General features: G+C 36.3%; 1 protein-coding gene across 1 annotated transcript in view; it reads left to right on the forward strand.

Annotated features, from left to right (window-relative positions):
- The window catches only part of ints6l (integrator complex subunit 6 like), a 102,337-nt gene that overhangs the window by 37,759 nt on the left and 51,862 nt on the right, over positions 1 to 12,716 (forward strand). The window contains 5 exon segments of the mRNA XM_051935172.1: positions 3,964 to 4,147; positions 4,264 to 4,392; positions 5,199 to 5,362; positions 11,790 to 11,942; positions 12,103 to 12,235. Of these exon segments, the coding sequence (XP_051791132.1) occupies positions 3,964 to 4,147; positions 4,264 to 4,392; positions 5,199 to 5,362; positions 11,790 to 11,942; positions 12,103 to 12,235 (763 nt within the window).

Consider the following 12,716-nt stretch of genomic DNA (forward strand, 5'->3'; position numbering starts at 1 on the left):
ATTCTGAAAAATCAGAGTCTGACTCTGCGATAATATGCAAAACATCGTCTGCTGAGTATTTTCTTTTCTGCACTCGTTTCGCTCCCTTGTGAGATGTCGATGCCATCTTGCCTTTGTTTATATTTCTTAACTCACACACACGCAAGGATTAGATGCAGAGTCAATGAGTCTAACATTCCTCCGAGCAGATTGGGAATGCCTGTGATGTAACAGTGAGTTTTGTCGCTATTAACAGCTGATTGTCACCCTCTACCCCTGGATGTCGACATGCGCCCTAAACCCCTCCTGTCGACATCCACCCTAAAAGAGTTAAATAACTCAAGTAATTATGAAATACAGTGTCATCATTTTATTTTGGTTTAGTAATGTTAATGATTTATTTCAAAATGGCCTTTTATAATGTGTTTTTACTTAACAAAGAGACTTTTTCTAACAGCACATTTCTAATTCCTGTTGGTATTTAATTTAAAATGCATCTATTCATGATGATTTCATCATTGTCAATGAAGAGAAAAAACAGGCAGAACCAGTTCCTATTGGTTAATCATTTCCTGTTAATTACTTTCACTTGATTGTAGGTAATAAGCTACTGAAAATCATTAGTGCTGCTTGCATTCCAACTGCCAAAGACATAAATGCAGATAAGAGTTGGAATAATTAGTTAGACAGATGAAAAAGAAAGAAAACATTTAATACATGCCATTTTGAGACGAATTGACAATATATTGGAAATGCTCATTCAGACAAGTGCTGTTTAAAATGTTGATGAAGAAGTAGTTTGAGATTGATTGAGCACCATGTTAGCTGTTTGTGTTTTCTTTGTGGGCACATTCTGTACAGACACAGTGCTCAATAAGTCGTTGAGGCATACGTTATGTTGCGTGCCCACTGCTGGAAATTGCAAGTGAAATGCTTCCAGATGACCCTCTGTGCGAAGTCATTGCCTAATTGAATTTAAACTACTAAAAAACATCATTTTGAGTATTTTGAAGAGCACCTACTCTTTGAGTATTATCACTGTATATCACTAAATAGTCTGTTTGTCTTAAAATAGCATCTTATTGAGGTTGACAGGTGACTCTTGTTTGAGAACAGTTTTAAAATCTGATATTGAATCAAGTTGACGAATATGAGAGGGAAGAAAATTCCAGAGTTGAGGAGCATTATGAGAGAATGCATGAGAGAATGTTTGAGCTCCCATAGAACTGAGTTTGATGTGTGGTACAGAAAGTAAAGCTGCAGATGATGATTTGAGTGAGTGAGTTGAGCGAGAGGGAGTGTAAGTCCGTATGAGATCAGTGAGGTAGGGGGGAGCAAGGTTGTGGAGAGCTTTAAATGTTATGAGCAGTATTTCTATTGTATTCTGTAGTTAACAGGGAGCCAGTGAAGTTGAGAGAGAATAGGTGTAATATGTTCAGTGGATTTAAAATAGGTTATTATCCTGGCAGCAGAATTTTGCAGAAGTTGTAAGCGATGGATAAGTTTTTGTGGGATGCCAGATAGAATAGCATTACAGTAATCTATATGTGAGGCGACTAGGGCATTAACCAATACTTAAGTACTGTGTTGGGTAAGAACAGGACGAAGTCTAGAAAGAGATGTTTTGGAGATGGAAGAAGGCAGTCTGAGAAACATTACTTATATGGGAAGAATAAGAGAGAGTACTGTCAAGAATGACACCCAGGCTCTTCACCTAGGTAGAGATGTTTGTGTTAATATTGTTAATTAAAATAGAAGACTGGTTAACCTTAGCAAGTGTGGATTTAGAACCAATGAGGAGCACCTCAGTTTTATTGCTGTTTAGTTGGAGAAAATTGTGAGTCATCCATGTCTTTATGTCTTGGAGACTTGCCATAAGAGTATCTGGAGGGAAAACAGAAGTGGATTTAGTGGATAGATATAGCTGTGTGTCATTTTCTGCAGAGATAGAGGAAGCAAGTGCAGCAGTATTTAACAGAGAGGTTATGGTAAGTAACATTTTCTGGTGGTGTAATTAATTAACCTTTTCATTGTAGAAAAAAGAGCTCTAGTATTTTTCCCCCCCTGTATTGATAATGTTAGAATAGTATGCAGTTTTGGCAGCAGAGAGAGCATTTTTGTATTTTAACATATGATCTGAGTACATTTCGTTGTGTACAAGAAGACCCGTCTTTTTAGCTAGGTGTTCCAACTGTCGGCCTGTGACTGACGGATTGACGGAGTTCAAGTGTAAACCAGGAAACAGTGCGTGTTTTTAAGGGAGCTAGTGTATCAAAGGCAGAAGACAGAACAGCATTGTAAATGTCTACTAATTCTGATGGTGTGGTAGCAGAAGGAGAAGCAGGCTGGGATTGCAACAAATCTATAAGGGTCTCTGGGTTTATATGCTTGACATTACGAAATGAAATTACACGCTGAACCGTTAATTTACTGAGAGGTAAGCGAACATCAAATGTAATCATTTTGTGATCTGAGATAGGTAATTCAATAGGAATAAGCTTGTGAGGTGTGATACCAGAGTGGCAAACTAAGTCTAAAATATGACCCTTGTTATGAGTCGAAAAGTTGACATATTGAATTAAATTAAAACAGTCAAGGATTTCATTAAAATCATTTGTCAGTGCATCAGCTGGCACGTCGACGTGTATGTTAAAATCACTCATGAGGATGACATTAGCAGACATTGCACACAAAGTTGTTAAAACAGTAAAAAGTTCTGCTATAAAAACACTTCATAGTTTAGGAGATCTATATAAAACAGCAATTATAATAGGTGAAGGTCCGCTGAGTTTGCCAGCTAACAGTTCAAAGGATGGATACACTGGAAGAGGTATTGGTGATAATTTTAGGTCTTTGCGGTGTATTATTGCGAGACCGCCTCCCCTCCCCAAAGAAAGGGATTTGGAGATATAGGCAAACTCTGGAGGGAGCGCTTGATGTAGATGAAAATAATCACCCGGTTGCTGCCAAGTCTCCGTAAGACATAACAGTCCATCTTAGTGTCTATGATAAAATCACTAATCAGCAGAGCTTTATTAGAGATGGATCGAGTATTAAATAATCCAAACTTCAAAGCGTCTATGGACGTACATATATTCCGGTGATTTTTCCTGAGGATTCAGCACGCTTTGATCAACACGTTGCTCAAAAGTACATGGACAAGTGCGTCCTTCAGACCAAAGTGAAGGATAGACCCACTGCTACTCCTTCTGAGATAAAAACAATGACGAGAGCCCCGGTGAATGTACTTTGACCGTCAGAGAATGCGGCGGTGCAGCAGGAGATCAGCAGGCAATTCATAGTTTTTTCGAAGTCGATACAATTCATCTGGTGAATATTTTAGTTTTGTAGATGTGACTGCATTAGATAACAAAGTAGACATAGTAATCCATGAAAACCAATTGAGGTTTATCATAGTAGATTTCCAGAAATCACCCAAGCAAATTCCAGATTGGAAGCAAAGCAATGTACCCCTTGTGTACCTACTCAGCCCAATTAAAATAACACGTTAGCCAGTAGACAGTCACCACTGGGATTTTCACAAGTTCTCAGCAAAATAAAAGGTGCTGGCATTAAAATGGTTATTTGGAAATATGCCATTTAAAAAATGTCCCATTGTTAAATAAAAATGGCCTTTTAACAATAAGGCTTTTTTATTAAAGCTTGAAATAATTAAATGTAAGTTTACTGCATTATTGAACTAAATATATAATGACATTGAGGTAACTACATTACTGAATTTAAAAAAAAGATGACTTTTTGTTCATAATGCTCTGGATGACTTTTATTTAATCCTACAACTTTTTTTTTCCTTGACAGTTTAATCACTTTTTTTCCTTCATAATTGCTATTTTAATACATTTTGTAAAACTGTATTGCACATCTCTGTGCTCGTTTGAAAGTGTGTGTGTATGAGAAACATTTTTTATTACAAGGATTTTATTTTTTTTTTTCTTCTGCTATTTTTTCCCCTTCAATATGTAGCTGCACTTGCCCTTAAACTCTCCTCTGCCTGGCAGTGAATTGACAAAGGAACCCTTCCGCTGGGATCAGAGACTGTTTGCACTGGTGCTACGTTTGCCGGGTGCATCCTCTCCAGAGCCTGAACAGCTGGGTAGTGTTCCCACAGACGAATCTGCTATAACCCAGATGTGCGAGGTCACGGGTGGTAGGTCCTTTGCTTTACTGCTGTCACTTTCTTGAGTCAAAATAAGCTCTGATTTTTTTTTTTCCTGCCTACCATTTGGTTATAAGATGTCTTCCTATGTCTCCTCTGATTGGCAGGACGCTCCTACTGTGTCAGAACACAGCGTATGCTAAATCAGTGTTTGGAGTCCCTGGTGCAGAAGGTGCAAAGTGGTGTTGTGATCAATTTTGAAAAGACAGGACCTGATCCACCACCTGTTGGAGAAGGTAAAATGCCAATAGCTATCATAATTAAGCTTAACTTTACAGATGTACATAGCAAGTGTTGACATAACTGCTTTGCTGAGCTGCCCAAGTTTTTGCTTCTTATGTTTTGTTTTTATCTTGAGTGATTTGCACTCAAATTTGTTTTTTTGGTCACCTTAAAGTTACACAGAGTTTTCTTTGGTCAGTGAAATAACACTGATCCTTTTGAACTCTTCTACAAATAAAAAGTTCATTTCTTGGCTTGCAGGCATAATAACATGTTTTATTTATAGAGTACTTTTTACTTGCTCGAAGTGCTTCACAAATATGAAAAAAAGACAGTGGATTGAAAGCACAGAATTTGAAGTCCAGTAAATAGATAAAAAAATACACTCAATTTTGAAGAACATAAGGAGTAAATGAAGATTAATCAGAGCAGTTGTCATGAGTTCACTGCTTTGAGCCTGAGTGAGGACTATTATAGCAGAGTCTTGATCTAACTAAAGCTGGAAAACCGAGTAGAACGGGTTTCAGAAATCAGTATGGGATGTAATGAAGGCATGGAGAAGAGTCTGTGCCAGTGACAAGCCAGGAGTGGGTATTGGGACCTTTAGTTTAGTCACATATAATTATTTCTTAAATGATTATCATCTCTACCCTGCTTTTTTTGTACTGTTTTGTGAAACCTTATCCACATAATGGAGCTATTTTTTAAAATTATTATTAAAAAAAGCTTCTGAGATGTTATTTTTCCTTTTAAGTGTATTGTTTCAGTTTTCATTTATTGCATCTTATTTTATTCACTGTTTTTTCCCCTCTTTACACAGATGGTCTTGTTGATCCATCTAGGCTGGTCTCTTCATTTGCTTCACAGGCATGGCATAGTTGCCACAAACTGATTTATGTTCGGCCAAATCCAAAGACTGGAGTCCCAGTAGGTCACTGGCCCATTCCAGAATCATTCTGGCCAGACCAAAACTCGCCCACTTTGGTAAGTAATTTGACTTCTAAAGTTGTCATTGTTGTGAACTTTGGAATGCGTACGTCCAAGTAAAAGGAAAAGTTGAACTTTTAAGGGCATTTTTTAATGTGGATTTTATTTTAGTTTTGAAATTTAGTTGAAAGATGCATAAAGCATTTAGGTTGACCTAAAGTGAGTCATAGATATCTCTACAAATTTATAAAGAGTAAAATGGTGGTTGCCAACTTGGATGCTTAGGAGGGCAAATTTGCTTTCAGTGTGAACAGAGGAAAACATCCTCTAGGCAGATTAGCTTACAGAGTTTGGCATCAGTTGAACCTTGGTAATGGATGAGAGGTGCATTAGATGGAATAAGCATGAGCCAAAAGCCCAAGAAGCCATATACTTAATATCATTCAAGTTGTACTGTCTCAAAGGAGAGAGTCACATACTTAATATCATTCAAGTTGTACTGTCTCAAATGAGAGAGTAAGAGATTTGAATGGACCGAGCGGAAGAACTACTAGGTTAAAAAAAAAAAAAAAGTTTGTGGTTAAAACCGTAGGTCGAGAATTGATCATCAAAATCTGTAACTCAAAACCAAAATTCACAGTCTCATTTCAAGCAGGGATCAAATGCCAAAATAACAAAGAGATTAATATATTATTTTGGTAATTTCAGGAAAGAAAAAATCCAGGTACTTATTGGTAGAGTCAAAATGAATAATGTTTTTGACAGCATACAAAGAAAGGTAATTTTATGTACGACACCTTTAATGACTAACAAAGTACACTTTCAGTCATAAAACCTTTACTCATTTTAACCTTAACCTCTCATGGCATTTCTATGAGAATTCTATGCTGGGTGACATGTAATGATAGGTATAGTGTTAAGACCAAAAAACGACCAAAAAAAATCAAAATGAACAAGTTGGGTAGAACCTCCAGTGAAAATTGCAATGGCAAATGAAAAGCAGTTTTAGAGCTTAAAACAACATGGGCACAAAGTTTTGCAATATCTGTATAATCTCAAGACATGGATCAATACTCAGTAACTTTTTTTGGCTTGAAAAATCAATATATTAAGGTTTTTGTCATGTTTGGACCCATGTATCTATTAGCCCTGTTGTAAACTGCAAGAACAGACAAAAGTATATTTAAAATTTATGCTATGTTAAAAATAAATAAGTTAAATACATTTTATGAAAAGCGTTTTACTTTAGAATGCAATTTTATGTGGCATATTATTATATACTATGGTTGTGAATAAATAATTAATTTGCAGGTGGAAGCTATATGTTCCATTTTTAAAGATGGCAAACACCTCAAGCTCATAAACAGTAAAGGTGTTTAAATTTATTGATATTTCCTGGACATTTCTTTTAATTAGAGATTTCTTCTAAGTAGTCAATGGGAGAGACAATAAACAATTCCTTGCTAATGTACAGTCTTGTGAAAAAGTTCACCCCATAAAATGTATTTTCATTTCTTAACTTATAACTGTTGTCTTATATCAGTATTTGATCTTACATTAAACACTATAGAAAAGGTGGTCTAACAAATGTCATAACACATTTAAATTTTGTTATTCGTGGTATAATTTAAATAAACATAAATGCAAATTTTGCACATGGAAGAAGTAAGTACATCCCTATCTTTATTACCATCTCAGATACCCAATATTAGAATTGCTTGCCTATATCAGAATTAAATGATTCTCACATCATTAGAGAGTGTCCTGGGGGGGACCTGTCTTTTTTTAAACCTCAGAAGTTTAGTTTGGTTTTTTATTTGTTACTGAAGTGTGTGTTATTACTATGCCAAGTTCTTTGAGGACTTCAGAACGAATGTTATAGATGCCTACAGAACAAGTTGGGGAAGGGATTTACAAAGATTTCCAAACAACTGTAAATCAACCATTCTGCTGTCCTGAAGAACAGTAAAAGTGGAGAAGGTTACAAACCATTACCATATTCCAGGTCAGGGTGCTCCAGCAAGTTCAGCCCTAGAGCATAATGCAAGATGGAGAAAGAAGTCTCTATAGCCCCCTGTACTGTGTACTGTATAGTTCCTACAGGTTGCTCTTGTCACTGTTGATGTCAAAAGTGCCCAAATTTGGTACTAGAAAAAGGTTGCACAAAATTATTCTATAGTAGATATAGGACTCCATATGGATTCTGTTATTGCAGAATCACGGAAGGAAATAATAGATTTAGCACATGAGAGCATAATTTCCATATAAAAATGGAATTGCCATATTAAATCGTCAAACCATTTATCAAATATCGAGAAAAGGAAAATAATGACATCTACTGTACTTCATTGATGTGCAGATTATGATGTTTGTTAAAGTAGACTAGTTTTCATAGTTGAGTGTATCGAATCTCATTTTTCGAGTTGAGCACATGCAAAGCCAGAGCGGTAAAAATATTTAGGAATGTTAGGCAGCTAAGCTGTCCAAAAAATGATGATAAATTAGACACTGATAGCCAAATTTTAAGGCTGAGCAGAACCCTGGCTAATGCTTCGAATCAGAGTGTCAGTTTTTCTGCAAAACCTGTCAACACATCATTGGCTAGAATTCACATTCACATGCAATGACCATCTTAAGACTTGGACCCATCTTGGAAACAAAGAACAAGCTAGGGTCAGGTGAATTCTGTAGTTCGTCAAACCACAATCACAAGTGCACTAAGAGCTTATGATTTCAGACAAGAGTTAATGGAAGATTTTGTTGTTGTTTGTGCTGAATCCAATATTCAGGTTGAGAAAATGAAGAATCTCTGTCTGTTTTAATTAAATATAGTATGTGTACTAGTGTTTTGAGATGTCTCTAAGATGACAGAGATAGGCAAAATATGTTTTATGTTCATGCAATTTCACTTCAAATAAGGAATTTTTGTAAAGCTTAAAATATTTACATTTTTGTCTTAAATACACTTTAATTAACATGTTTCATAAATTAAAATTAGTTATTTAGTGAAACATACAGGATAGTTACTTTTGAAAGTTTCAGCATCAGTTGTTTAGAAACTAATCTAAAAAGATGATGCAGGGTTGTTGTGTTTTTTTTTTAAATCAAAAAACAGAGAGAGGTTGGGAGCATGTGCTGATTACAGCATGTTGCCGCACCCACTATACACGTTGAAAAAATAAAATGGATTCCATAGGGCCCTAGATGAGTGCCAGGAGGACACATTTGCTGTGCAGAAAGAACATCAGGGCAAGTCTGAAGTTTACCAATGAATAAGTAGGCAATCTGGAACGATGAGTCAAAGATAGTTTTTTGGCCACAGTACAAAAAGACATGTTTGGAAAAAACAAACACTGCATTTCACTAGAAGAACCTGATACCAACTGTAAATGGTGGTGGAAATGTTATGGTTTGGAGCCGCTTTTCTGCATTGGGGCTTGGGCAGCTTGATGTTGTAGAATACATTATGAATTTTGCACTTTACCAGAGGGTGCTTAAGGATAAATAATGTGAGATCATCTGTCAGAAGATTGAGGCTCAACTGGAAATGGACCGTGTAACATGTTAATGACCCTAAACATGCATCCACCAAGTCCACCAAGGAATTCCTGAACAGAAAGAAATTGAGGGCTCTAGAATGGCCAAGTAAAATCACGGATCAGATAAATTTCCTGAGGCATAAGCTTGGGCAATCACATTATTCCTTTCCTGGTTGAAATAATCTGTCTCATTATTTCAGAAATGCTAAATTTATGTTGATGAGCTGAATGTACAGTGCTAAGCTCAGCAGCAAGATCTCAAGAGCACTAGGATGATGCGTAAATAGTAAGTTGTTAAGTTGTCTGATTACCATTTAAAGAAAAGAGTAACCTAATAAAGTGCGTATTTTATTGATGTCAAAATATCTGTGTTGTTGTTAATGCAGCAGCACTGGATATAAGGCAAGAATCACACATACCAGTTCCCCAAACGTATTTATAAAACACAATAAAATTATCACAGATTTCATGCTTATTTTTTTAATTCACACTGTCCAGTGATGACATTTAACTTTTTTTTGCACTGTGTAATGTATTTTACCAAAGCAGAACTCCAGAAGCTTGCTTGCGCATGTAAAGGCAGGTATTTAGGAAACCAGTTTTCTGTCCTAACTGTGTTACTCAAGTTAACCTTTTATGTGTGTGAATGTAAACACACTGACAGACTGTAAAGATTTACAACAGAAGACAACAAGCAGAGAAGTCCATAGCTGCAGAGTTTTTTTCTGTGAAAGCAGTATAAACTTGGCAACAGAAAATGCTTACCACCACCCCCCAACCATCCCTGTTTTAGTCACACTTTGCAAAGTTTACTAAGTTTGGCTTATTAACACATGCATTTGCATAATTGATTCAGCTTATTATTGCGCACATACAAATTTCTTCATCTTTTAATGGATGGGATTTACTTTATAAGAGTATTGATTTACTAGCTGTGCTGCCCATCTAAGATGGGCTGAAATCAAAGTAGCCAAAGACCTCAGTGTTTATATTTATAATGTATCGTCTATTGGGACATATTTTTTAATGCATGGAAATGCATTGCAGTTGTCATTCCAACAGATGGTACATCATACCCATTTGTAGTAATAAAATACACTACTACACATGTTTATAATGCGTGATGTGATCTATTGGAAAGAAAAATGCATTTTGTTTCCTAGCCTTAGCTTTGTAAATTATTTGAATTAATATTTACAGTGTTTGCATTATTATACAGTATACACTAACAGGAGCATCTCAGTGTGGCTATAGGTCCACAAGATAGCTATCCAATGTCCATGGTCCCAATCTCTGATCTCTGTTTGCCATCATTAGGGTATTATGATCCTGTTCATCATAAATGGAGCATAAGTTTCTACATAAAGGAATAAAGCAAAACTACATGTCTCTCTGCCCTCCATTACCTCACTGGCTCAGCAGAGTTGGCCTGATCTTGGCCTTCAATATGAAGTCTGCTGATGTTCTGTAATTTAGTGGTGTCTTGGAGGACATTTTTTGGCTTTCCCCAGAATGTTCTACCTTTCACTAATCATTTTGCTCAGTCGTTCGGCCTGTGAGGTAAAAGCCCAGATTTGCTTAATTGTCTGGTTTTGTGAAAGATCAAATTGTGGTAATTCCAGATATTTTGTTCCTGCGTTAATTTCATAGGATGAATGAAAGAGGCTAGATGCATTTGAAAAGATGACTTGCTTGTCTCTCACACCCTGAAAGACATGGACAGTGACAAGATGTAAGCTTCTTGCTCCTTCTAGTTGTACTTTGTAGAGGGCAATTCCAGTTTTGATTTCTTTCTTACGTCTAGACTTATATCATGTGTTTTCATGAAAATGCTACCTGCATATCTTTAAATTTTGACAGTTAACTATTAAAAAGTTTTACTACAACAACTGGCTCAACTGCAAAGAAATGTCATATTGAAAGATTTCCAGTCACATGTGATTGATAATCTACATTACTGTACAAACAGACTTTTTAATTTAAAGCACAACACTCTAAAATGAAAGACTATGAACAATGTTAGTAATCACAAACCATTTAAAATGCAATGCTCCTATATAAGTTAAAACCATTTCAATCATTATTGAGTCACTTTGCTTCCAAAAAACACCCCTTGTGGACGATATAGATGCTGCACATTCATCTTTAGTATTCTTGTGGAAAATAATGAAATCATGGGCTGCACGGTTGGGCAGTGGCTTGGGTTGCAGCCTCACAGATCAGTTGTAGGTTTTAATCAAGGAACTCCAGTTTTACTCTTGCAAGGTAGGTTGGTTGGTGATTGAAAATTACCCCTGTATGAGTATAAATAGCAATGTGAATGTGAGTGGGTCCCGCTGTGTACTGGAGCTCTGTCAAGTCTGCTTCCTTTTCTTGTTTCCAAAGCTTCTGATATAGACTCCAGCCTCTAAGAATCCTCAATTGTTTTAAGCAAGTTTACAAATGTTATATAATGTTACAATGAAGTCAAGACATTTGCGACAGTGTCCTGACTACAGCCAAGTGAAAAACCAACTAATGGTCAGGAGAATTGTCTGTACTAAGGGAATTCATGCCATATAAATTAATGTATACTGTATATGATATATTCAGTCTAAATCAGATTTCAGTATATTGCATGCTATGTGACTGTGTTGAAAATAGAGGTTAAGTTCAGTTGCAAATTGATACCATTGTAGCTGTTAATCAAGGTCCTAACACAGTCTAATGTGCTCCAAGGTATTCAAACTGACACTAGTTGTGATAATTAGCTTTACTTCATTTTCTAATAAGGTTAGTTTTTCTTATGGGTGGGGGGTGGATGGCGGGCTTGTAATAGAGTTGCATTGTTAGTTGACCTTAAAATATTGCAGTAACAAATTATATACATAAGTAATGCATCATAAAACTGTCTGGCTCTTACTAAATAAACCTTATCAAGTTTCCCCTGTCATGTTTTATGTCAGCCTCCAAGGACAGCTCATCCGATTGTTCGTTTTTCCTGCGTGGACTGTGAGCCTATGGTAATTGACAAGCTACCTTTTGACAAGTATGAGTTGGAGCCTTCACCATTGACCCAATATATTCTGGAGCGGAAATCGCCTCATGTGTGCTGGCAGGTAGGCAAGCAACCGTTTATACCAGTTCATCTTAAACTTTGAAAATGAGGGACTGCATTTATACCTAAAGTGGGTTAAGAGATGTAGACTGAACTGACTGAACTTTTAATTTACTTATTTTTTTTTTGTTTGGTTTATGTTTATCTACTTATTATTCTAGGTGTTTGTAAGCAACAGTGGGAAGTACAGTGACCTGGGACAGCCTTTTGGGTATCTCAAAGCAAGCACTACCTTGACATGTGTCAATCTTTTTGTCATGCCTTACAACTATCCTGTCTTATTACCATTATTAGGTATGTCGAGATTTTTGTGTACGAAATAATTGCTTTATCTGTTTAAACTGAAATAGCCTATAGTACCGGGGTCTCAAACTCAGTGGGATATATGGGCCACACATAGAAAAAAGTGCTAGTCAGCGGGCCGCATTCATTTCTAAACTATACAAATACAATACAATGTTATTGTTAATTATTTAAACTAAAGTACTACATTACTACAATAAATACAGCTAGGTATACGAGTTTACTTAACGTGCTTATTATAAAATCCAATTTTCCAGTTAAAATGTTGTTAAATGCAGTCTGACTGCTCAGTTGCCAGTGTTTGGCAGACACAAGAATGTCAAGATTGGGCTTGATGTCATGCACGGTAGCCAAACACAATGTTGCACGCAGATGTGCATCTGTAAGTCTTGAACATAACTGATTTGTTAACCTTCATTGATGAAAGAACTGTTTGCATACGTATGTGCTGCCAAACATGGCCATGATTGTG

This window comes from Erpetoichthys calabaricus, chromosome 12, assembly GCF_900747795.2.
Source record: "Erpetoichthys calabaricus chromosome 12, fErpCal1.3, whole genome shotgun sequence".
NCBI classification, from domain to species: Eukaryota; Metazoa; Chordata; class Cladistia; order Polypteriformes; family Polypteridae; genus Erpetoichthys; species Erpetoichthys calabaricus.